The 26,087-nt window shown below is 43.5% G+C and overlaps 1 protein-coding gene across 4 annotated transcripts in view; it reads left to right on the top strand.

Moving 5' to 3' along the window:
• The first annotated feature begins 341 nt into the window (after positions 1 to 341).
• SATB2 (SATB homeobox 2) overlaps positions 342 to 26,087 on the top strand; it is a 211,028-nt gene continuing 185,282 nt past the window's right edge. Inside the window, exons 1-3 of one of the 4 annotated variants that reach the window (XM_004458956.4) lie at positions 342 to 523; positions 4,932 to 5,010; positions 9,401 to 9,628. In XM_004458956.4, the coding sequence (XP_004459013.1) occupies positions 9,460 to 9,628 (169 nt within the window). In that variant the 5' untranslated portion in view covers positions 342 to 523; positions 4,932 to 5,010; positions 9,401 to 9,459. Of the gene's footprint in view, positions 608 to 4,931; positions 5,011 to 6,174; positions 8,170 to 9,400; positions 9,629 to 26,087 lie in introns of those variants that run through there. The other 3 variants (XM_004458951.4, XM_004458960.5, XM_071216206.1) reach the window with 3 other exon arrangements.

Here is a 26,087-nt window from a genome sequence, read left to right on the forward strand (position 1 = left end):
CAGCACAGCCAGTGAGTTGACAACTGGGAGAAAGATAATTAAAATGCGAACTATTAGGCAAGCAAAGTCAATTTCCTTCTATCACATCCAAAGGGAAAATCTTTAAAATCCTCCTCCCTCATATTATTTTTGAATTGTTGTCAACGTTTTTTTCTCCTGTGAAATAAAAACTGTTCACCTTTCAAAACTCTCCAAGCACAGAACGATAGTGATAATTGTTCTTGAGGCAAAGGACTTTTGAAACAACTTCTTTCACACACTCACACTCGCACCCCCCTCCACACAAACGCATGCACATACAGTTGCCGGTTTTTGTAAATGCTTCCTCGGAATGAGTGAGAGGGAGCAAATGCGAGCGAGAGAGAAACTGGAGCTTAGGTAACCAACAAACCCAATTACTAGACTTTATTGATACTAAAAGGAAAAGTTCCCCTCGTAAAATTTCTCTGAGCTTATTAGTTATTTAAATCAGCCCCAGGGCTGGACGAGCGACGCTGCAGGCTCTCTCAGTCTTCTCTTGGAGGTGAGTAGCCACTGTCGGCGCACCGACCAGCTGCTCCTGACTCGGCGCAGGGGCACAGGGGCGAAGGCGGGCGCAGCAGCCAAGGTGAGCCCCTTGGCATGGGCGCCGGGCATGGCAAGCTGGAAAAGCTCCGCGTGGCCTAGGGCAGGTCTTGGCGTATCAGACTTTAGAAATGGCCAGATCACAGTCACTGATAAGGGTGTGGGCGAGCAGGCCGGGCGGTGGCGGAACTCTGGAGCTCAGGTAGCCAGCCGCGCTGCCATTATTTCGGGTGCCGCTGAGCAACCGCCCTGGTTGGAGCGCGCGCGTTGGCGCTGTTAGCCCGGGACCTGCGAGCGTTGCGGCAGGCGGCTGCGGAGTGATGGACAGCTCAGGAGTCCGGGACTCGTGTCTGTTTTATGTGGGTTGTGAACTTTGGATTCAGGTGAATACCCGGTGAATTTACACGTTTCTGGACCGTTGTCATTTTCAATAGCCAACAGTCCCATAATTTGTGTTTGTGTGTGTGCGTGTGTGAACAGTTGAATTTATTTAAACAAATAAGTCCCAACCTACCCAGCGAAGTCCTTTAAGCCCAACTTATGGGGGCTCAAGTGCTGTTGTGGCGCCGGGCCAGCGCAAGGAGATGCCCAGCATTGCTGGCCTTGGTGCAGGGTCGGGAGGGAAGGCATCGCGGGGTGGGGAGGAGCTGAGCCCTGGGACGCCTGTGTGAGGACCACCTGGGGATCATGCCTTGACGGACTGCAAAGGGTTTGAGAGGCTTCGTGTGATCGAGAGAACGTTCTAGGCGAGGCGCCTACGCGGGATCCTGTCGGTTCGCCGCCACTGCGGACGGGTTTGGACCTCGGGATAGCCTTGTCACCTCGTCCTCGGTTCCATTAGAATGGCTGAGACCTAGGGTCCGGCAGCCAGGGTTCTCGCCGCCTTCGGCGTGGTTCCAGAACAGCGCGCGCGGGCCCAGCTCCGCATTGCGCTCGGGAAATTTCTGCGGCCCGCGCCGCCTCGTACGGGGTTGCCTGGGCCTTCCAGTCCCTGCTAGGATCCCCTTCGCCGATTTGTCGGCGTAGCACCGCTCGCCTGCTGGAGCTGGGGTGTGAGTGGGGTGCCGTGGCCTGGCCTTTCCAGGTGTACTTTTTATTTACAAGGGGTTGGGGCAAAGTGTGGAAGGGAGTGTTTCGAGCTCGCCGGGCGTGTTTTCAGTGTTGGGCGGCGCGATTTGTGCCCAGGCCCGGGGTCCTGCCCGTCCCCCGCCGCATCCTTACTCCTGGGACTCGGGGCGACGCGGAAGAGCAGGCTCCAACGCGGCGGGCTCGGCGGGCGCCGCAGGTTTCGGCCGCAGCCCACGCGGTGGCGCTGTCGGGAGAGGACGGCTCGGCTCGCGACCTGAGCCCCAGCAGAGTCTCGGGTTCCGGGGTGGCGGGCCCCTGAGACCAGCCTAAGGCAGCGGGTTCTCCGCCGTCGCCTTAGGCGGGGAAGGCGGAGATGGGACCGAGCTCCTCCGCCCCGCTCCGTGTTTCCCCACAGGAAACGCAGCGGGCGGGGCCGGGACTCCGGGGTCCAACCCTGGCGCTTCGGGGCGGGGGCGGCGGCTACTTCGGCGTTTCCTTTTCTTCCCGCCTTTGCCTCGTTACTCCCTTGGTTTAAAATCGATTTCTAGAAATAAACTAGATGAGCAGAGTAGTCATTCTCTCGCTGCGCTGCTGCAGGAGATCCAGCAATTAAGCTCTTCACTGAAAAAGAACGAAGGAACCCGGAGCCCGGGGGCGTTGCCCTGCGTCGCCGGGTAGTGCTCGGAGTCCGCAGGCCCTCGGCCTCCCCGGGCCTCCCCGCCCGTGGCCCCCCGAAAGCACCCCAGACCCTGCACCCAACAACGCCGCCGCTTCGAAACTTGCCTCTCGCTTTCCTCATCCAGGGCAGGCAGTGCCCACCCCCGGCGCCCTCTCCCACCCGCTACACCTGGGGTCCCGGTGTGGCAAGCTCCGGGTCCTCGCCTGAGGCAGCTCGCGAGCCGGCCTCGCCTCCCCTCCCTTCCTCCCGGCCGCTGCAAAGTCGGCTCCCCTGACCCCGGATCCTCCCGCCTCCTAGGTGCACCGCACACCCTCTTAACGCGGTCTAGTTTTCCACGCCGTCCCAGGGAAGGTGATCCGTCCCTCTGGCTGGTTTGCGAACAGGAGCAGGACCTCCACTTCCCCTACCTTAGGCGGCCGAACGTCGTCCTCAGCGCTCCGCCCCCGCCCAGGCCCCCTGAGCCGCCGGGGCAGCCAGGACCAATTTATCTCTGCCTGGCGCTGGTTAGGGTTTGCCCGGCTCTGATGCCAACGAGGAAGGCGTGAGGATAACGAAGTAAGTGCCCCCCGCCCCCTGCACTCTGCTCAGTCCCCAGATGCTCTGGAGCAGTCTGGGAAAGGGCTTGAGCCCACCCTAGTCGATCTGTCTTTCTAGGCTCTAGGCGCGTCCCAGTCCGGGCGTTCTGGCCCCGGGCTCCTGTCCCATCCAATTTCCAACCAAGCCCCGGGCAGTCATGCGGCCCGCGAAAGCGTTGGTCATATAACCCTCCACGGACAGTCCACGGGCGGAAATTGGCTTCAGGGCTGGTCTGGGGTTTATTTGAGAGAAACGATCCTCTCCTGCCTTCCTCCCGCCCCCACAGGGCAAGCCCTCGGGGAAGAGGTAGCTACGTGTCGGATCCCTGCAGGCGTCGAAGGCTTTTGAAACTGGTAATTCCCATAGAGTTTTTCCCCGTGAGTCGGGGCGAGCGCGGAAGACGCGACACAACTTTCCGGTGTTCTCTAAGAGGAAGCACAAGGCCAGGACGACTCTTTGCCTGGGTGACCGGGCTTGAAAGCCCGGGAGCCTGGGGATGGATTGGTGGGCTCTTAGACGCCAGGGTCCGGGCTGAGAGCCCGAGTTCCGTGCCTGGCATCCCGCACCCCACGCCTCGGCAGTCGGGCCTAGGCTGATCGGCAGCGCATAGCGGGGAAGAAAGGTTGGCCTGGGTTGCGATTCCGCACAGCAAAAACCTCGGTCTCCAGAGGAGAAATCAAGATATGTTGCCATTAAAAGCACAGGCTGTAAGAGAAAGAAGAAAGGCCTGAGGGGAGATAGAGAGAAAAGGAGAACTTGGAAATAAGAAAAGCCATGCATATTTAAGCACAGTGTATGAAGATCCGTTGATTTTTAAAGTAACTGATCTCCGTGTGATTATGAAAGTCAGGCGGCCTCTCAGTAAATGACATAAGAAAAATATATTAGGAGTGGGGGAAGTGGGGGTGGGGGGAGGGAGTCTGGGCAGATTCTCGACAAAAACGTCAGTGAGAAGCAAGTGAGGGGTAAAAATTGTTCCCCAAATGTGAACTTTATGCTTTTGAGCACGGTAGCAAAGCATCACTTAATGCGCAAAAATGAGTTTTGGATCAAAGTATTTTAAAAAAGACAAACGTAATTAAAACCAATTCTTGAGTGTGATTTTGTTTTTAAAATGTTGGAAAATAAACCACTTGAGGAATAAAAACGAAACCAAAGAAAAATTTTTGAATCATCAGCATCATAATTTATTTGTTTTAAAAATTAAAATCCTAGTGAAAGATAAAATATTATTTAAAATATTTCTTATTGTCAAAATATAACATGCTGGAAATAATCGCTTCTTCAGTTGAATTAAGGTCAGTACAAAAATTGTGCGGCAAAAAGGGTATGTAATTTGAAACAGAAAAGGCCTTTATTGGGGACAACTTCAAAGGAAAAAACCAGAATGGACATACCTCCTAGAACTCTTTTTTTTTTAAATCGAAAGAAATATGTAAAATGCGTCACTAAACGTAAACCTGTAAACATTCAAAATACATTTCTGGTAACAATTCATCGTATTTGACATATTCCTCTATGTTAAATGCAGTTTTAGATAATTTGAGCTTTTTTTGCCCAATGATAATTTGTTCACTATTAAAGCCGGACAAGAAGTAACTTCAATAAAGAGAAAATCAATTTATTTAAAAAGGGTGCAGAATCTGAAAACAGACTAGCCAAACGTACATTTAATTGTACTTAATTGTATACTTTATTTAAAGAGTCCTTTTCAGGGGTTTAATAATTTAGAATCAATAGTTCCCCTCAAAACATAATAAAATATTTACACTCTATGAAATATTAACCAATTAACAATACGGCTGTTTTGTTTATAAGAGCGTAACAAGTCCCGTAGTCATATTGTTGACACAAGTCTGTGAGATTAGCGAAGTAATCTTTCGCAAAATGTAAATGAAGATCTTCAAGACAGTGGTGTTTATAAAATAGCTCATTAATGGTTTGGGATTGAATCGCTCCAACCATCCGCATCATCAGATATAATAATAGAGACGAATCAGATAGGAAAGATCCTGGCTAACCCATTTGCATTTTTTTTTTCCAGAAGTACTGAAGTCCTAATATCACCAATTCTTGTAAGTTTCTGGACATTGATCCGGAGGATTCCGCAGTTCAACACCAAGGTAAGGAAAGAAACAGCATTATTATCGTCGTTAAAAAATTAATAAGAAATGCGCCTTTCCCCCTTACGAAAGCGAGCTCAAAGTTTGACGGTGGAAGTTGATTTTTGCAAACCCCCGCCGCCCCTTCCCGTTCCGACGTGATATTACAGATAACAACAACAACAAAGTCTGTCGATCAAACTTACAGTTTGTTTCTTTGCAGTCAAAAATCTTTTAGCTACCACCACGGGTTGATTTGTTTGAATTATTTTGCTCTCCACCGACTTCGAATTGCGCATTTTCTCTAAAATGTTTGTTTGTGGGAAATGGGGTTTGGGAAAGAAAAACAAGAAAAGGGAAACGCTGTCTAAAACCTCCAGGGTGACTCCCCAAAGGTTTACTGTCCTGCTCGCGCCCTTTCTCCGCCCGGCTCTTTTGGAACTTGGTGGGCGGCGTCTGGGTGCGGGGTTCACCCGGATCTGGGCGCCGAGGCTTAGGCCAGGGACTGGCTTCGCTTCTGGGACCTTTTCTCTTCCAGAGGATCCCCAGCCAGGGGCAGGTTTCGCTTCTGGGACCTTTTCTTTTCCAGAGGATCCCCAGCCTCCCAGGCCCCTGCTTTTGAGGGAATGGCCGCGCGCACGCTGTGCCCACCGAGGGGGGTGCGGTGAGCTGATGAAGGTCTAGTTCTGGGCACGCTCGGCGGATGCGGTTTCCCGCTGTCCCTACTCTGGAATAGGATTTCCAGACTTGCCCCCCAGAGCGCGTTTCCCGAAGTCGAATTTAGTTTGGCCCTCTGGCGCCGCCGTACCATCTACGCTTCTTAAGGGGGACCGTTGACTCTGGTAGTGAGATAGCGGGGGAGTCCTGGGAGTCCAAGAATTTGGAGGTAGCGCCAAGGTGTGCGGGAGGCGCTGGAAGGGTCACCAGCTGAAGTGGCCTCACAGGCCTCACGGTTGGAGTGGGCGCGCGCACATCCTCCCGCCCCAGTACGGGCGGCGAGTGTCCTCCAGCGCCCCAGGCATCTCGCCGGGGCCGCGGCCCCTGCCCACGTGCCATTCCTTAAGGAGGCCCCGCTCAGTAGCAGGACCGCCGGGACAAAAGCGCCCTGGTAGGCTGGCCTATTCGGCTAGTGTCCGCGCCACCTTAAATGAGCGCGGTGGCCGGAGCCCGGCTGCGGGCGGCGGTAGCGGCGGCGGCCGCGGGAGTCGGCAAAAGTTTGTGGCTCAGAAGCGTCTTTACGAGACCTGCTGGGGACGCCCCCGCGCGGCCTCCCCCGGGGCGGGGAGGCCGGGTTCCCACTGAACAGCGCTGCCTGCGCCCGCAGCCCAGGGCCCGAGCCGCTAGGAGTCCCCGACTCTCCAGCCCCGCCGCCCGAGGACAGGCACCCCGCCGTCCTCGCCGCCGCCGCGCCACGGCCTCCAGGCGGCCCAGGCTGCGCCGCTCGCCATGTCGCCGGCGTTGCGAGAGCTCCGGGGACGCAACCCAGGGAGGCCCCCAGTCCTGCGCCCTCCACACAGTCCCCGCTCCGGTGTCACGCGCAGCCCGGCGGGCAGTGCTCGTGCTCCCGCTGTTCCGGACCCCCCGGCTATTGTTCTGGACCCGCGGCCGCGCCGGCTCTGAGGGAGAAGCGGCCTTCCCCGCGCACCCGGCCGCGCGAAGCGTGTCTACTCCTCGGACCCGGACGGCAGGCTCCGCGCCGAGGGGGAGCTCGCAGGCATCGCGAAAAGTTGTTCCGAGGGGCGGAGGCGGTGGGTGGTGGGCGGAGGCGGTGGGTGGGGGAGGCGATCGCCCTCCTATCTCCCAAGTCGAAAGTACTCGCTGCAGTTGGCAGAGCCGGGAGCCGAGCGAGCGGCGGCCGCCTCCTGCGCGCTGGTCTGCGCCTCCGCGGGGAGACGCGGCACCCGGCGCGCGCCTGGTAGCCGCCGCCGCCTCCGCGCCGGGACGGGCGCGCCACGGGTCGGGCGAGGCGGCCGCGCCCTGGACCCACCGCGAGGAGGAGAACCAGATTCACGGCCCGGGCACCGGCTAGTGCCGGGTCGCTTCACCCGCGGGCCGCGGCCACTGCCTCACGCCGCACCCAGTCCTCTGTCATCTCTCTTCCGCCCCGCCCCTCCCGCACGCGGTCCTCGCCACCAAGCTCCCACCACCGACTCTTCCCTTCCTCCTCCTCCCTGCTTCCCAACCGCCCTTCGCCTGTCCCTCTGTCTCCTCCGCAGCCCCGCCGCTGTTGGGTCTCCGCTCCCACAGCGATGGATTGATTGATGTTTAATTTCCTGCCAGGCGGGGCCCCCCTCCTCCCGCAACCTTCCCAGCCCTCCTCCCCGCCCCCCAGTCCCCTCTTTCATTGCGGTGGACCAGTCTGGCTAGGGTTTAGATCTGTCCCCTCCACCCCCATCCCGAAATAACCTAGAGACTTCCCCTACCCCCATCCCAAATTATTATTTTGAAGGCGTTAGCTCTGGGACGGAAAGGGGGAGGGGGAGAAATCGGAAACCGAGGACAACCCAAAAGGACTCACTTTGCCTGATGACTCAACGCAACTAATAATCATCTCCCTCTCAGTGTGTCTCTCTCTGCGGCTTGTCAGTGAGTCCGGCTCTGGCTGCTGGCGGCGGCGGCCAAGAGGGGAAGAGGTTGGAGGTGACAGCTCGGGCGGCCGCCGCGCTCTCTCCCTCGCGCGGTCCGCGTCCCTGCTTTTTCGGTGGCATCAGCCTGGCTGCTCCGGTCGCGCCTCCTCCCGAGCTAGCGGCCCTGGGAACCAGCAGCCCCGGCCCGCTGCCGCCGCCGCCTCTCGGTTCTCAGCCCTTTCTCCCCAGAACGGGTCTCCTCGAAGGTGTGAGAAGGAGTTTTTCAGCCCCCTTTTCTCTTCCTCCCTCCTCCGCCGCCCCCTCCCCCTCTCCTCCGGTGTCCCTTTGGAGGAGTCCTCCTTTCCCTCTCCTCCTCCTCCCCCTTGCCCCCTCCCATCATCATCTTAACAACCATCTCTGCACAAGAAGAAGACACCCTGACCCAGGACCTTAAACGTTAGAACCTGGGGAAGAGGAAAGAGGAAGGAGCAAAGAGAAAGCAAGATTAGGAGACCACTACAAAGCAAAGCACCAGAAACTTCCACCCTGGATTCTCTACTTTTGCTCCATGGACAGAGCCCCAGCCAGCCAAGTTACAGACAGACCGTGAGCAGTAAGTACTTCAGGCGTGGGCTTCCGCACGGCGCTGGGGAGTTCGGGGAAGCCCCGGGTCTGGCTAACTTCACTCTCCGCGGCTGTCGCCCTCTCCGACTTTGCAGACGGAGAATGGTTGCTGGTGCAACCCTAGCCACAGCCCTCCCGCTCCTCATAGCATCTCTCACATCTCTTCTCTCACCTCCTTATTGCCACCCTTCCTTGTCTTGGCCCGTGGCAACGCGGATCTTCTCGTGGCGAGAGCGCCCTCGAGGATTCCCAGCTCACTTTGTTCTGTGGGGTTCCTATTTCGCTGGGATGTCGGCGGCAAAGCGAGCGCCGTTTCATCAGGTGTCCTTCACCCCGCCCCCCTAAAATCCAGGGGTGCTGCGACTTGCAGGTAGGGTGAGGAGTGCGCTGCAAACCAAGCGACTGCAGAGGAAAACTTTTTGGAGCGGTTTTGAAAATTGGGATTGACGAAGGCTGCTCCTTATACCTAAGAATTTAAATGCTTGTTGTTTTTGTGTTTTCCGCCGAAAAGCTTTAAAAAATACCCAGGATCATAAGAACATAAATAAGAACGTTTCAAAATAACGATTGTAGCCCCCGCTCTTGTGATGGAGGTTATTCTGGAGGGTATTTTGATAATTTCCTCCAAGAGTTTTGTCGTGCTTATTGATGTGGATTTAAGATTGATTTTGAGCGAAGTCTGAGTCTCAGGACTTGTTCTGTGTGGGTAAAAAGCGGGACTCAGTGGGTCCCTTTGCCCAATCTTTGCTCCTTGCGTTGTCATTTGCAGAGCATTCATCATGTGCTTAATGAACTTGTGTACACTCCCACTCCCCAGTGGGTGAAGTGTCTTTCTGAAGTTCGTATCTTCCGCAGCCCCGGTCCCCCAGACAGATTGCGAGGCTGCTGTACCCGAGAATGGTTTATGCCAACCCGTCCCAATCAATGAATGGGTCCCTCCTGGGCACCCCTGGGGATCTCGGCCGAGCCACCCAGGGCCAGTTCCTGGGGAGTAAAGAAAGACTAGGCTGAGTCTCAGCACTCAAGCTCTGGGCTAGCTTCGGGCCCCCGTGTAAAATTAGGACTGGCTTCCTGACTCTGGCCCCTCGGGCAGCGTGGGAGGAAGTTTGTGTGACTGTGGTGCAGCGCTTTGCCACTGGCTTGAAAGTCTATCACGTGTGTGAGCGGTTTTCCCTCTTTTTCTTTTCCCTCCCCCTTCCCTACCCCCGCCCCCTTCCTAGGTCCCTGTACGTTTTATTGCGACCTGCCGGTGGGAACTTTGTCTCCGAGTGGGAGCAGCATGGAGCGGCGGAGCGAGAGCCCGTGCCTGCGGGACAGCCCCGACCGGCGGAGCGGCAGCCCGGACGTCAAGGGGCCCCCCCCGGTGAAGGTGGCCCGGCTGGAGCAGAACGGCAGCCCCATGGGAGCCCGCGGGAGGCCCAACGGCGCCGTGGCCAAGGCCGTGGGAGGTAACAGCCTCGAGCTGGGAGGCGCGCGCAGCCCGCGGCCCGGTGATAATGGCCCTGGTGTCAGGGTTCAGGTTGATTAGGCTCTGTCGCGGTATAGGATTACAGGAAGTGAATTCCAGGTTGCCAAATAATGCCCCTGTCGCCTCTCATCTGCAACTAGTGAGCTTCATCTTGAGTTAAGACAAGAAAGTGGTTTACCCAGAGGGTGGCATTTTTTGGGCACTTTGCCACTGTGTGCTGAGGTGTTGGCAGGTTTATGTCACAGCCAGCTAACTGTTTTTAGATTTTCCTAGAGAGCTCTTTAGTGATTTAATTCTTTTGCTTGCCTCAGAGTATCTGTTGGAGAGATGAAAGTTAGGTGCGTTTGCTTTTATGGACAGTAATGCCACGCTGATGCACTAGCAAGAGTGTTGGTATTATTTTGTAGTTAGAACAGTACTTCAAGATAAATGAGGAACAACTGAGAATATTTTCTGGGACACTTTAAGTGGGAAATAAAGATTCACCGTCAATCTGTCAGGCCCTTAAAGGATTTAATGCCACAGTTATCTTTAAAGTTTAAAGTAATAGGACTTCGTGTAACTTTGTTATGGATTGTAGCATGAGTAAAAACAGAGTAGCTAATTAAACATTCTCCCTTCCCAGAAATGCATTATTATTTAAAGAAAATCTTTTGCAGGTTTTACTACTTATACAGCTACTTACTTTTAAAATGGTAAGGAAAAGTAATTTTATGAAATAAAGATGTGAGAGAAATGTAAACATTATTAAAATATTTTGGGGTTTGTATACCGGTTTGCTTAGTTGTTTTTTACATATAAAACACACTATACATGGCATGCCATTTTTGTGTGTTTATCATAATTTATTTTTTTTATTTTTAAGTTTTTTTCCAAATATTTCACCAGTTGCCCATTTAATATAATTAACTTCTGCTAGCCTGCCTGAAATGAAAAAAACCCTGACAGGTCTTAGTGATAAGCTCTCACCCAAACGTTCTAAGTGTCCATAGTGTGAATATCTGAATAAATACTTAATTCTAAATGTTCACTCCTTTTTAAGGAGTTAAAAACATATATTTGATAAAATAACACATTTTTTCTTTTACCTTTTTTGTTATTACTCTTTTCTTCATGGTAGACATTTAGGATGTTTTGCCCTAGTTCTTTATACTAACCTTTCCCCGGGAGAAGCCCTCATCCTCCCAATTTTTACATTAAAAATTATTTAGCTATGGATTTGATTTGTGTCTCTTCAGTTTTGGGGACTCATATTCTTTAATGAAGGAAATTTGATAGTTCTATGACCCACTTTTTTCAAAGTGGGGTTTATTAATGTGTTATGTTGTCCTGAGATAGGAGCGATAACTTTGGACTTCTCATATAATTTTTTAGTGTATATCTGGAAGAAAGAAAAATACATAGTGAATATAGTGGAACCAATTTCGAGATGGTTTTGTGTGCCAATAATGCTTAATTGAAAAATTTTCGGAAATCCTTGGAGAGGATGTGCTCTCAAAGTAGCTTTATGTGAAAAGAAAAACCTTGGACTTTTGAAACTTGGATCTCTTTCTGAACACCTAATAAAATTCACTAAATTGAAAGAAGTCTCTAAACAGTTTAGAATATAATCGTTGACAATTGTTTCACTAAAACAAGTGTTTTTTCCCATATAATTTTGAACGATCATATAGAATATTTTTTCTGTATTGTATTAAAACAGAATGTGACATAAACTGCCCCATTCTGTTGCCCAACGATACCTTTAGTGTAAGACACTGGTTGCTTTTCAGGTTTTCTGAGACTATACTTCACATTTGAGTATCTATTACAAATTTGATATAAACTAAAATTGTCTTGGTGAGGAATAATAGATTGATTTTAACAAACTGCTTTACTTACTTTCTTTGAGCTGTATCTGACTTTAGTAATATCAAAGATCTCATTAGTTGCTTCCCAAACAAAAAATAAAGATGACTTTATTTCATCATCAATGCATACTATTTATAATCCTTAATAGTAAAAGGGTTAAAATAGTTTATATCTAATAAAATTTTAAATAGTTTTTTAAAAAGAAAGCTTCTTACTCTCCATAGCATAATAGATAATTTGGAAACAGATTTAGTTGATTTATAAAACTTCACAATAAAACAGCCTACCATATAAAATGTTGATACTACAGGAGCTTTCTTATTGAATGATAATTATTTTGTGGATTTAAGTTGATACAGTTTCTGGATGTACATAAACATGTTAATAATCTCATTTCTTTGTAACTTTTAATCTTGTATATCGATTGGAGAAAGGCAAAGCCTATTTTTAAAATGCATATTCTAAATTTTAAAAATGATTAAAAATTTATTTCTAGTTAAACGTATTTCATCATTTAAAGACATTTTTGGAACATAGGGTAAATATAAAATGGATTATATTTCTATTACCTTACAACCTTTTGTTCAAATTTTCTTTAAAAAGCAATGTAATAATTTTCGATTATAAAAATATGTATAGCTCTGCATCAGTTATTCCCACTTCCAGATATATTGTAGCCTTGTCAATATTGTAAAGATGGCTATAGTAAAATATGCTTTAAAACAGAGCTCAAAATTCGGGAATTAGTGTTTGTTAATCCTTAGTAACCCTCTGTTTTTAAAGCTCTCCCCCTAAATATAGGGGAAATCATTAAGATAATTGGTTGTCCCAATAATATGGCAGTTTAGCTTATTGATTTTGAAAAGCAGTGAGATGAATAAATGTTTCTGAATGCATTGGTTGCCGTAGTTTATTCCATTGCTATTCTACTTTTTTTAAAGGGAGAGTTTGCTTTTTTTTTTTTTTAAAGATAACTAAGTGCTCATAAAATAGACATTATTTTAGTGTCTCTATTTAACTAGTAGAGGTAGTAGATACACTAACACTGCCTTCAAGGTTGTGTTTTAATCGAAGATTTAAAAGTTAGTTTGTTGTTTACGATGTGGTTAGCTTTGGAAGACACTATTAGAAACTAGGGCAGTTTTGCTTTGTCTTTCCAACACTTTCTAGGATATTTTTGCCCTTATCTAAGCAGTGTTTTAAAGCATGTATGTAATAAGATACAAGTGCTCAGATGTGAATGACAGTCAGCTTCTATAGAAGGTCCTCAGGGGGAAAAAAGGCTAATATCTCTTTAAAAAACATATGAAGGCTGGGAGAGAGTTTAGAGCAAGCAAAAGCACTGTGGTGTTGACAGCTTTATATCCCTGCTGGGTAACATTCACTTACTAGAATTGGCGTCCCCTCTCAGCTAGTAATTCACTCCATAAGGATTTTGAAAAAGCATGATTAATGGTGGGGAAATTCATATTTGTGAAATCATTGATTAAAACCTAAAGATCTCTTTGAAGATTTAGGAAAAGAAAAGATTATTAAGGATGATAAAAATAAGAATCAGATGATCCTTTTTACCACCATTAGCATAAGTACCTAAAATGTTCTGCCTCTGTAAGGCTTCAGCAAGCAACCTACAGCATAAAATGAAAGTGATGCCAATCAAGTTTTCAGAGGAAGCATTCTGCTTTCCTCCTGGACTGCGGAAAGGTGCTGGCCACTTGTGCTTTAATAGCACTAAATTATTGTGCTACATCATTGTTAACCCAAGCATTTTCATTTTTAAATGTTTGGTTTAAAGAAGAACTTTCAGGCAGCTTTATTTAAACTGAATGAACAGTGCTTGAATATACCAGATGGTGTATTTGCTGCTAGGAGGCATTAAACATCAGAAATCTTTTTTGTTTTCCATTTTCCTATGAATTTTTGTGATTTTCTTTGTTTAAAAGTTCTAAATTTTAGGAGAAAATGTTTAAACATTATAGAGATCTTTTTGCTTCTTTTTGAAAAATAAATTTAATATATATATTTAAAATAATTTAATTTTGATGAAGAACTATCTGTTGAAGTTATCGTATAGCTAGTTCACCTGAAGTTGACACATTCTTTTTGTTACCAGGCTGCCCTTTCAGGAACATAACTGTCTTGTTGCAATGGGAAAAATCATTATACATTACACACTAATGTATTCAAATGGGGAAGCAAATGCAATCAAGGTTGTTAGGCAGCAGGGTCTCATTTAGAGCTGAACATTGTCTACAACAACAGTTAGTTCAGTTGTCTACATGTGGAATATTTCCTTTCAGAGTAAGAGTAAAAGGAATGCAGTTCAGGCCAGGTGTAGTGACCATATTAGCAGTTATAGAGATATTTTACTTTTTGAAAGGAGTACAGCTATGAAAAGAGTATAGATATTTAAGCATTAAAATTCATAAAATTCTTAGAAATTTAGAAATATTTTGTCAATAAGGGACAAGATGTAGCAAACTCATTGAATTCATTTTAGTCAAGGATGAATGCCATCCTACTTGCTTATAGGAAGGACTCATTATTTCAAAAGAAAAAGATTGTACTTTCTTCTTCCACTCTACTTTTTATAAAATGGTTTTTAGATCTTTTAAATAGAATAAACTTAGACTTTGGGGTCATCCAACATTCTAGCATGTCCTCTGTAGTTTTGCTGAGGTAGAAAGATAGCCCTTCTCTTAAAGTGTTTTTAGTCCTTGGCCTGTTATTAAAATAAAGACATACTTGGTTAAAAAAATATATGCAATGAAACATACACATTAAACAGAACATAGGGTATCCGCCCCTCAATGTCCTGAGCATAATTTGATGTTTTGAGTAATTTTGGAAGCCTTATGTTCCATCAGCAGAAACCCACTGACCATTATATATTCAAGATCATCTGCAGTGAAATGTGTGTGTATAAGTGTTTGTTGGAACTAGATAGAGGTCCCTTAAGGAATCTGCTTTTTAACCCCTGCAGAAAATGAGCAATACCCGTTTTTTTCCCAAGGGATTGTCACCAGAGAATCAGTCCTGTACATGTTAAATATCCTCTGTTAATTCTCCTTCACTTCCTTGAATATTTCTTATCATCTGATTTAGTAGGAAGGAAAACAGACTAATCATCACTTATTAGACATCTAGTAATATGAATTTGGATTATTTTAAGAATATGGAAATCAATTTTATTCCAGGCAAGAATGTGGTAATTATTGGTATATGTGGCAAGTTGGTAAGCAGTAAAGTTTGGTGGTTCTACTTTGATAAATTAAAACACTTATTTTTCTTTTTTTCCTAAAACATGAATTCATTGTAGAGATAATTTATATGAAAATATATTTAAAAAGTCACATTAACAGGGTTAGATGAATACCAAATCATCTTAACTTTTTAGTGGTTTTAGATTTCTGTTGAGATAAAAATGACACTATTTTTCACTATTAAAAAAGCTTCTTATAACTAATATGACCCACCTTAAGTGCATAAAATATGGATACAGTTTGTTTGATTTTAGGAAGCAAACCTTCTTCCTACATAGCATGTAATCAGTCAAAAAAATTCTTTATATTCTTTTATCTGAGTAGACATTAAAAAAAAAACACACCAGTATCCTAATGTGTGGTAACATGGTAGTTTTTACTATCTTCCTTACATGAATGCTGAGGTACAATGGCATTTTGGAGCATATTTAAAGATGGAGCATTTGACAAAAGTTGTATGTGTAACAGTTTGTCAGTGATAAGTGACAAGTGGGAAATGACAAATGAAATGTTGGCATCATCACTCTTTATTTTGATAAAAATGTCTCAATTTGCAGTGATATAATTCTGTTTCATATTATTTCATGAGTTGTGTGAGATGCATAAGGAGAATTTAGATTCATGAACGGAAAATTAGCAGCCCAAACTCTCTTTTCAGAAGCTTTGGCAGCAAATTCCCCTTCCCCCCACTCCCTAAGAATAAGAACAGCAGTGAGATGTTGGATCTAACCCATACATTTTAACTCATTATTTTGGGGGGGGGGAAAAGAAATAACTGAAAATGGTTTCAAGTAGGAGACCTTTATGCTTAACTCAAAAATGAAGAAGAGAGTTTGCCTTTTTGTTTCCATTGTTTTCTTTTTAGCAATTTTAAAAGGGGTGATTTTCCTCTGCCGACTTTGATTGTATGGGTTCTTTCTCACTTCCAAACACCACTGTTCTCTAGTATTAATTTAGGGTGCCAGTGAGGATAGCTGTGGCTTTCTTTTATTTTTAAAGTGCAATAGAGGTTTTGATAATGCCTGTGTTAAAAATGGATTTTTATATACAAAGGATTAATCATCTTATTACTTAAGGGTAATGTGATAGATATTTCAAAGTCAATGGAGATGGCCCTGACTGGAATTGAAGTATGAGTTAAAACAAAAGCCAATTGAGGATGTACAGATAAAACACACACACACACACACACACACACCTAGTCTCTAGAGAGCTGTTTTCCACTTTCTGAAGTGACATTGGTTCCTTTATTGTCAGTGACCTGCCAAAGGAAAAAAAAACCCATTTATTTTCTTCTTTTACATAGAAATAAGCTCCATAGCATGACATGGTATACACACTTTTTCAATAAAAGTATTTATATAAAAATCTTCCATGTTGGAGTATTCAAAATCATCGTGGAACTCTGTGTATGTAATTACTTGTTTTCAATGACAGGATTGTTTTGGTGTTTAATAGCAAGCAATTAAAAAATTGTGGTAAAATCAGCATAATTAAGCAGTAGTGAAAGGCTACATCAGAAATTATCTTCTACAGTTTCTATCATTTGCAAAGTTTTACTTATTCCAGATTTTAAAAAATTAGATAAAAATGACACAATATGGAGTATAAATGTGCCTTAGATATTTAACTATAGCAGTTGGGTTTATAATGCTTAGTTGCTGTCTATACGGCAATTTTCTTGATGTCTGGATCTTTAAAACTAAAAAGAGTGGCTGTTATAATTACTAGTCTGACAAAAGTCCTTAAAGTTCAGAGAAAGTATTAATAGAAATTTCAAGAATTTGAATCTTGCAGCAGCAGTCCAGTTACCAGCAAACTATGTCAGTTTTATATTATAGTAAGAATATTCCTTTATCACATATTTGGTTAGTAAAACTCACTGGGGAAGTATATTTCAATTTTAGTTGCTCCCATTATTGTTACTATTTGTTAGTATATGATGCAAAATCAGTTTTGCCCTTAACTAATTGCCTTATCATTGGAAATAGAGTTCTGATTTTAGCACAGTCAGTTATTAAATCATAACATAGCATAACAAGAAGGATGATAAAGCTTAGGGGAAAGATGAAGGGAAACACTGCAAGCTACTATTTATGAAAAAAAAAGCAAGGTAACTATTTGGTGCTCACTGATGGTTGCAGTTACTGAAATGTGAACAACAGCTTAGTGTCTTTCTTTGTTTCATTGAAGACTTGAATAGATATGGAAAAAATTAATAGACTCTGGTGAGAGGGTGAGAGCAAATGCTTTCCAATGCACTGAGATCTGACAGAGGTTGCAGATCTCTTTTAAAAAAATACCTTTTACTTGTTTTTAAATTTGACTGGAAAGCAACTTTATCAGTTCTTTTATTGAATTCAGTTTTTTTTTCATGCAAGAAAATATTTTCTTTGCAAAGAGCAAATTTGATGAAATATCATGCCCAAGATTCCTGAAATGACTAAATGGATAGAGTCAAAATAACCTTATCTTCAAATTTCAAATTATGCATTACAATAAAATTGTATATTTTGGGTGCCTGTATTTCACTTATTTACAAATATAAGTAAAGGCAAACTTGATATATTTAATAGCTTATTACAAAAATGTGTTCATACCAAAACTCTTCAAATAGTAGTGTTTTTTGAACATATTAATATTATTTTTTTGACTGACAGAACAAGAACTTTCTTTTGTCATAATGCAAGGATACTAACAGAGCAGCATGATAAATGTTTCTTTAAGTGTCGTAGTAAAAGAAAATGACTTGTCTTCTGAGGCAGTGGAGAGTTTATGTTGTTTTGGACCCATTTCCCAAGCAGTGATCGAAAACAGATTACAATAACAATTATACAGTCAGAAGATGCAATATCCATTTCTGCTTTAATTGAGTGAAAGAATAATAAAAACATCATTAAGAAAAATGAGGTGGACCTGTCACACAATGTACAAATTTTTAGTCTCAGAGAAGATGCGGAATGACTGAAGGCATTCATGACCCTTACTTTGTCGTGTTTATTAGCTAAGATCTGTTCTGGGGCAGAGACCATTTAGCTCTGCTCTTCCTTGGGAAGGTCAGAGAGGAGCCCATGGGAGGTGGGTGTCTGAGTTCATTGGCTTTATCTTCACATGCAGTTTGAGGGAAATCACATTTTCTTCTTATATTCTGCCTGAGCTGTACTTAGCCTTTCTTCCCCTTTTTAACCAATGTAAATGGAAACCCCAAGTAATGGGTGTTCCTCTGTTACAAAGCTCTGCCAAGTGAGGGCTAGAGGTGAGCCCTGGATCTGCTGTTTGTCCTTTTCTTAAAATTGTAAACAGGGTAAAGGGGAGGGAAAAAGCCGAAGCAGTGTAATGAGCACACATTTTGTTTCAGCGCATATGGGTTTGTGACCTGTGTCCGTGTGCACACATCACCTGACATATACTCAAGTGACATACACTGTCATCTGAGACACAGAGGCCCTGGCCTCTATCTGCAATAATCTGAACCATTAAATCTATAGCCCTTAACATGGCTGGACCTCTGGTCCACATTTCCTGGCAGAGGCATGCTTTCAACAATTCAGAGGGAGCCTGTGACAGCAGCAGAAATCAGTGGCTAGCTTTCCTTCCCTTCAGGCTGTTATTTCTTACTGTATTCATAGAAACTGAGCTACTGAAAACTTGGGTGATGACAGTGGAGTTAACCCAGGCTCCCCCCTGTCCTACCCCCAGCTCATTGTAGTATACTAATCTGCAAAAAATTTTGACCTTCGTAGCAGCTGCGGCCAAAGTTAGTTGACAAATTTAGAGAGGTGTATTTATTTGATCTGTCATTGAGAGTTTTCCTGGGTCCAATATTTAAAAACCTTTCTGAGGGTGGCAAAATGAAAGGAATAAGATAGGCAGTAAATCCTTCCCGGAGGAGGTTTCATAATCCCAGAACTGTCCCAAGCATATTATCATCTCCTTTATGGTGGAATTTATACCAAATAGCCGAAAAAGTCTTTTTAAAAAATTCAGTCCAGAGAGTCTAGTTAAGAATACTTTCATTAAAATACTTTGCTAGCAAAAGGCTTTTCAATTTAACATTTACATGACCTAACAGCGTTGACTAATGCCATGAGCTTTAAGGGTTATTAGTGGTTCTGTTATTTTCTGGACTTCATAATTTAAACCTAAACATTAATTCTGGGTGGAACTTGGCATAATATCTTTTTGCCTTGGAGGGAATTTTTGTTACACAATAAAATCTTTTTTTTTCATACAGTCACCTTCTCCGTACTCCCCTTCCCCCAAATAAACAGCGGTTAAATTGTCAATGTTTTAAAGGGCTTCTTTAATTTAAAAAAAAGAATGATTATTTTAGGTGAGTTTAACACTTTTCCATTAGTTCCCATTGTAAACTAGTGCTTTTGATATCAACAGAAAAAGATCTATGGGGCATAATGCAATGAAAATATTTTTCTTCTCTCTCTATCTCTCCTGTATTCAGGAACCCCATGTGGTAAAATTCGGTTCATAAAATCATATTTGATGACCTTTGAAACTTGTAAATCAATTACTTGTTTTCTTTATTACAAGCTGAGAGACATAAAAAATTATTTTGTCATCTCCTGTTAGAACATTGACCAGAATGAAGTTGGAGTCTCATTATTAAATAATAGTGACTAAGTTTTCTAGTATTTGTTACTTAAAAAATAAACTAGTATTCTTAAAATGATCTTTCCTTTATATTAATACTATCTAAAAATGGGATTATATAGGAATTTTTTTTTTATCTCAAAAATTTTAGAACAGTTTTATTACTCTAAAACGAAGACTCCACACCCCTTAGCATTCCTTCCTCAGACTATAAAACCATTAAATTCCTTTCATCCTTACAAATTTATTTATATTTACATTTTATATAAATGGAATCATATAATATGTAGTATGCTTTATCTGGTCTCCTTCACTTAGTATAACGCCCTTGTTTTATTTTTTGTCTGCTATTAACATTTTGTACTATTAACTTGTTCAGCATCAAAGAAAAATGGTTATATATGCAATTCTACACATTCATATTTCACATAATGCATGTATATTTCACATAATATATTTAGTTAATAAGAGGGCAATCATACAGGATTTGTCCTTTTGTCTCTGACTTGCTTCACTCAAAATAATGTCCTCTAGGTTCATCCATGTTGTCATGTTCCACAACTTCATTTCTTCTTAATGCTGCATAATATATAGGAATTTGATCATATTGTAATTGAGAAATTTAACAGCAAATGAAGAAACCTGACAATGATAAATTATCATTATCTGAAGAACCAGAAAGTGTTCAGAATGTTAGTGAATGTGCACCGCAGGCGAGAGAGCATTGATGGAGGAAAAGGGGGCTAAGCCAGTGTACCACAAGGCTTTCAGGATAAGGGATCCATTCAGACAAGACTTTCCTTATAAATTTGAGAGATGTGATATTAGTAGACGAAAACTCCTTTATTACTGAAGGGGTATAAGGAGAGCAAATTATTTTCTGAATGGGAAGTTATTACACATTTAAGACTTAGGTAAAGGTACTTTACAAAACTAACTAAGCTGATTTTTTCCTTCTCAAATGAATTTCTATTCAACAAAACTAACTATTCACTGGCTCATTCATATGGCAAGTTTGGGCCTTAAGCACATTTTTATAGCTAACTTATAAACCCCCCAAACTGAGCTTACCATTGAAAGTCTGCCAGTGCTGTCACAAATGATCATTAATTCCCAAGAGACTCAGAGGAGAAAAAGTCCTGTAGGAAAATGCTGTGACTTTTTTAAGAACCATTTTGTTGCACTTACATTTTTTGCTGCCCTGGGCAAAACCGTCTGGGGCAGACCTTCAGGTTGAGGATGGATGCTACGCACTCCCTTACAGTAATGTGTAGAATCCCCATGGGTCAGAGTATAAATGTACCTCTTTTCACATTGTTCCAAGTGGTTAGTGGAAAACAAGCTGCAAAATAATTCCCTAGGTCCCCCAATAAAAGGATTTATAGCAAAGTAATTCTCAGCCCCATAATGGAACTGTTGTAGGTTTGTGTTTGATATTTATAAGACTGAAATACAGTCCATGTATCCAAACTAAAAATTTACTGTAAACAAGTTAACTGCCAAGAGCTTATATTCTGTCAAACATAATTATATTGAAGATTGATATATAGCTTGAAACCAAGTTTGAGGGAGACAGTTCTTTTTCACCGAGGAAAGCTTCTAAGATGCAGCTCTTTTCTTCCTTTGACATAATGACTCAGGAAGTCATCTTTCTTATAGCCAGTCTCTCATACATATAACAAACAGAGGCTTGCTCTTTGAAAACATATTTGTTTGTCAATCCTACTTTTGTTAACATAAAGATATGAACTTATTTTCATGGAAACTGTTATGTATAATTTCTTTTATCATCTTCATTCAAATCTGGACAGTAAGCACAATAAAAACCAAGCTAAGATAAAATAGGCACTCCCACTGAGGTAAAGGCCTTTGGGTCACTCTGGAATTTGCCTCTAAGCCTAAACCTTTACCTTTAAATCAAGCCCCCAAAGAATGACCTTTCTCCTTTAATATGGAGTATGAATAAGTACTTGACTTGTCTTTCTGTTATTTTATGTTGCGTTTGTAAGTTAGAACTATTTTTAAACTATGGCTTTTTGGGGGAATACTACACTACAGTGTTTCCTTTTGTGGCTCAGAACTTATTTTAGGCTTAAAGCCTTTATGAATTCAGGAAATCTAGGGGGACATGAAATCTTCTCGAGATTGAGATGTGCGTACCTGGGATTACCCCCAGTTTAAAATGGTGCAGTAGTCTTTCAGAGGTTTTGATTTGTTTTTTCATTTTGCTTTTAGGGAGGTAGAAAATTGTTTTTAGAATAAAGATTTCTCACTGGTTTTGCTCAAGTGACAAATCAGTTCAGTCTCAAAGGTAGTAAAGTAAGGAGTAGTATTTCTCTTTTGGCTGTGTGGTATCCTTTGAATAAACATATTAAGGATGAAAATAAGGTTTTCATGGAATTATATGCTATGACTTAAATTGTCTCTTTAGTTTTTTTAAAAGATTTTCATTCGGAAAATAGTGGTTATAAAGAGGCTGTCTTAAAACTATAAAATGGAAAAAATAGTATATTAGCTTTCTCTGTTTTGTTTTTCTTAAGAAATTGCTGTAAATTATACAGGTACATATATACTTAAAATATCTAATCTGGGGAATATTCCATCAATGAGGACCCTGGTTTCCCCAGTCTGAAGGGTGGGTTTTATTAGCTCCATGTCAGGCACAATAATAATATCCTATGTACTGCAAACCAGAGATCCTAGTATCCCCTAAGGGAACTAGAAAATACACACTGATATTTACTGTTTTGATCTCTCTCTCCTCCTCTTTTCCTTTTCTCCTCTCAATGTCAGTCCTTTCAGGAGGTTGGTTGCTGGGACCAAAGGGGAGCCTTTGTTGGGTATGAGAATAAGAGTGACTCTTTAGTGGGTATGAGAGTTGGGTATGAGAATGAGAGTGACCTTTAGTGGCTGGGAAAGATGAGGGTGGTTGCCTCTGTTTAAAAGCTCAGCTTTGTGAAAATCTGCTTACATTTCACAGTGATTTCTTCGTGTCTGTTAAATATCCATAAATGTTTTGCCATTTGAACCCCTAAACATTGAAAGTAGAATTTTCTTTCTGTGTGGAAAAAGCCTTTTAGTTTTTGCTATACAAACTTTGCCTTTTCAGTTTTTTATTTGATAAAAATCTCTCCACTCTAGTATGATTTCCTTTGGGGTTTTGCACCAGTGTTTGATCTCAATTTTTAATAATTTTGGTGAGTTAAACTCCCCAAAGAAAACATGCTTGTGCTATGAAATATTCCCACTAGAAATCTGGGTAGTCTTGTCTTATTGAGAGCTGAGAGCTTGATTCTTTTATTAATACCTTGCTGGAGAACCTCAGTACAGTTAACCTTTCCTTAACACTACACTGGAGAAATTAATCAAGATTCAAACAAAAATTGTTCGAATTAGATAAAATAACATTTAGGCAGAGCTCAAAACCTAAGGTGATGAAGTAAATGTTAATGCAGAGACAATTTTTATTGACTCCTTTTTTGACTCATGGGACTCTGAGCTACAAATAGTTCTTTCTAGAGAAGATAGGGAGAGAATGAGGGAAGAGGCATATACATCTCCATTTAAATACTGCTTTAAAAGTTATTCTCTTAGAAATCTCTAGGATATATTGTACTTAACAGAGGACAAAAAGCCTAGTATTAATGAATTGTGGTATAGTAATTTTCTGCGGTATGCAAACGTGCATATCCTTCTTTTTCCTTTCCTGGGTTTTTAAAAAAATTTTTGTTTCAGCATCAGTAAACATTTGTCTCCATGTAGTCACTATATTTAAAAAGATGCTTTAGTCCTTGAGCGCAGGACATGAGTAGGACTGCTCGTAAGATCACTGTGGCTCCAGGGTACATACAGTCCCAGAAGGCATAGCTTGGCAGGCCTCTGTGAGTGAGCATCAGTCTGCTGTGATGATGTTGGTGATGAACTAACAATTTCTGTCAACAGTGGTGGTGTGCAGCCATGTGGTTTGGCGAACTTTCTCGGGAGAACATGGAGGGAGCTCCTGAATCCCCTTATACCGATCATTTCCTAGAAAGCTTTCCTTGTCTGCCTATGCTGAATGCACACAGCATGGTCAAAACGATGTGGACAAGTTCAACAGCCTGGGAGTGAAAGAAGAAAAATAGAATCAACACTGCCTATTAATGGGGACTGTAGCGGCGGTGGACTTGGCCCAGTGGTTAGGGCGTCTACCACATGGGAGGTCCACGGTTCAAACCCCCAGCCTCCTTGACCCGTGTGGAGCTGGCCCATGCGCAGTGCTGATGTGCACAAGGAAGCAAGGAGTGCTGTGCCATGCAGGGGTGTCACCCACGTAGGGAAGTCCCACGCTCAAGGAGTACGCCCGGTAAGGAGAGCCGCCCAGCACAAAACAAAGTGCAGCCTGCCCAAGAATGGTGCCGCACACACAGAGAGCTGACACAACAAATGACGCAACAAAAAGAAACACAGATTCCCGTGCCGCTGACAACAACAGAAGCAGACATAGAAGACGCAGCAAATAGACACAGAGAGCAGACAACCGGGGTGGGGCGGGGGGAAGGGGAGAGAAATAAATAAATAAATCTAAAGAAAAAAAAAAAGAATATATGAGCAAGCTACTCTTCAAAAAAAAAAAAATAACGGGGACTGTTAATGTCTAACTTGAATTAGCATTTTGTTTAACTGAACCAACTTTTATTTTGGGTCTTATCAAAGTCAGAGTAGAGGATAGGAGAAGGAAAAGACTTATCTAAGGCCAGGTCCTGGTTGAGAAGGAAAAAAGGGGGTCTCTCATTCCCCCTAACCAGAGGCTTTTTCATTCCTGACATCAGGGAATTTAGTTCCTTGGGTCAGGCTTGTGATGGCAAAGCTCCCAGGTGTAGATCAGGCTTTCTGTTTAGATAAGTATCTACAAAGTGTCTCCTGTGTGTCTGCGAAGTCCTGTTTTGCAAACTGCCGGGACATGTTTTTTAACTGAAGGGTGTTCAGAGACCTGGAGTTTATCCTTCAGCTTTCAGACATGACTTCAGGTGAAACTGTTCTCTCAGCTTAGGAACAGGCCTGGAATCAGAGGTTTTGAAGGCCAGGAACCTGCCTCCCTTCCTTGCCAATGTTAGGCCCAATTTAAATCTTCGGGAGTGAGAAGGAGAGAGGACCCAGTTCATCTTCCCACTCCTACCTCTGGCCAATTTCCCTCTTATCTATCAAAGATAAGATCTGCCTCAGGGGCTACACAGTAGTATCTGATTTTGCTAGAGAAAATTCTGTGGATGAAGTATTTCTTGATAATCTTTTTTTGTCCCCCTTTGAGGAAAGAGAGGAGGCATCAGAGGGCTTTATTTTTCAAACTTTAGATTGAGGTCTAACTCCTTTATGCCTAGCATAGTTCCTAGCATACTTGAATTTTTGCATATATGGCTTAGTTTGCCCTTAGAATAGTTACGAAGCAAATGTTCCTTCACTGTAATTGTTGGGTTGACCCTTATCTTTCACCTGTGACCAACCTAGGACTTGCTGTCCTACCTCAGCCTTGGCTCTTGCTTCCTCTAGAGTGAGTTGTTATGAAAACAGCAGCAACAATAACAACAAATGAATTCATCCTTTAATGAATCTGTGGTTCATAAACAAAGGACAGGAAGGAATTTTGGAAAGCTGAAGCAGCTTAAGGGAGCCCAGAGGGGCTTGGGCCCAGGGCTGGCTGACCTAAGGGTGTAACTCCCTCTCTTGCCTCCAAATGTTTTTGCTCCCCCCACACCCTGAAATGGGTGAAAGTTTTTCTTTTTTTTTTCTATTTCACTTTGTCACATTACCTGAAATTACTTTTATTAGAAGTTTATTTGGGTAAAATATATTTCTTTTACAATGAAGATATGTCTGAGGAGGTTCTGAGGAGATTAAGGTACTGCTAAACTGTTCATGCAGCCAAGTACAGCATCCTTTTGTCTGTTTATCTCTTTGGAATTCTCCAGATCATCCAACCCCTCCCCGCCCCTACTCTCCACCCCAACCCCAACTGAGAGCGTATAGGAAGTTTGAAGTGGAAGGGTGGAGCTTAGAGCCTGTGATTGAGGTTGCATAGGAGGTTCAGTGCCCTGGAGAGGGAGGTAGCTAGAGTCAGGAAAGTGGAGAGCAGGAAAGACCAGCTTGATCTATTTTGAAGTTTTGGCTGGGACCCCAAAGAGGAGATGAGTGACACTATTTTTCTTTCCTGTTTCTGGTTGCAATTGTTGGTCCTCAAACTTACCTTTATGTTTTAGGGTGGGAGGAAGGGGCCAGAGGTTAATATTGGCAAGGTACTTCTTGTCTGGGACTGAGATCTCAAATGTGTATGTGGGGTGCGAGGCAGGGAGAAGACAGAAAGAGAGAGAAGAGAGAATGAGAAGTTATAGAGTAAGTCAATTATTGTTCCATTCTCCTAGTAAATTTGCAATTAGAAAAGGGAGTCCCCAACCCTCACTCTTTTCCCAATTCTCTGAAACACCTGGTATTCTCCCAGTTTGTGTGGTAGAATGTGTTTCAGCATCTTATTCTCTGATTTATTCATTTTTGTGGTTGATGTATGTGGCACTTTAGGTTCATTTTTGTACAAAAAAGCAGATAGGAGAGGCTTTGCCCTAGAGCCTTTGTAATCTTTAGTCAGCTCTAGGAAAGTCTCAGGTGATAGAACCAGATATACTTCTCAGGGGATTAGGCCCTGAGTCTGCTGTCCTTCAGGAAGCAAACAGGCTAGAGGAGACC

Source organism: Dasypus novemcinctus, chromosome 7 (genome assembly GCF_030445035.2).
Source record: "Dasypus novemcinctus isolate mDasNov1 chromosome 7, mDasNov1.1.hap2, whole genome shotgun sequence".
In the NCBI taxonomy this organism is placed as follows: Eukaryota; Metazoa; Chordata; class Mammalia; order Cingulata; family Dasypodidae; genus Dasypus; species Dasypus novemcinctus.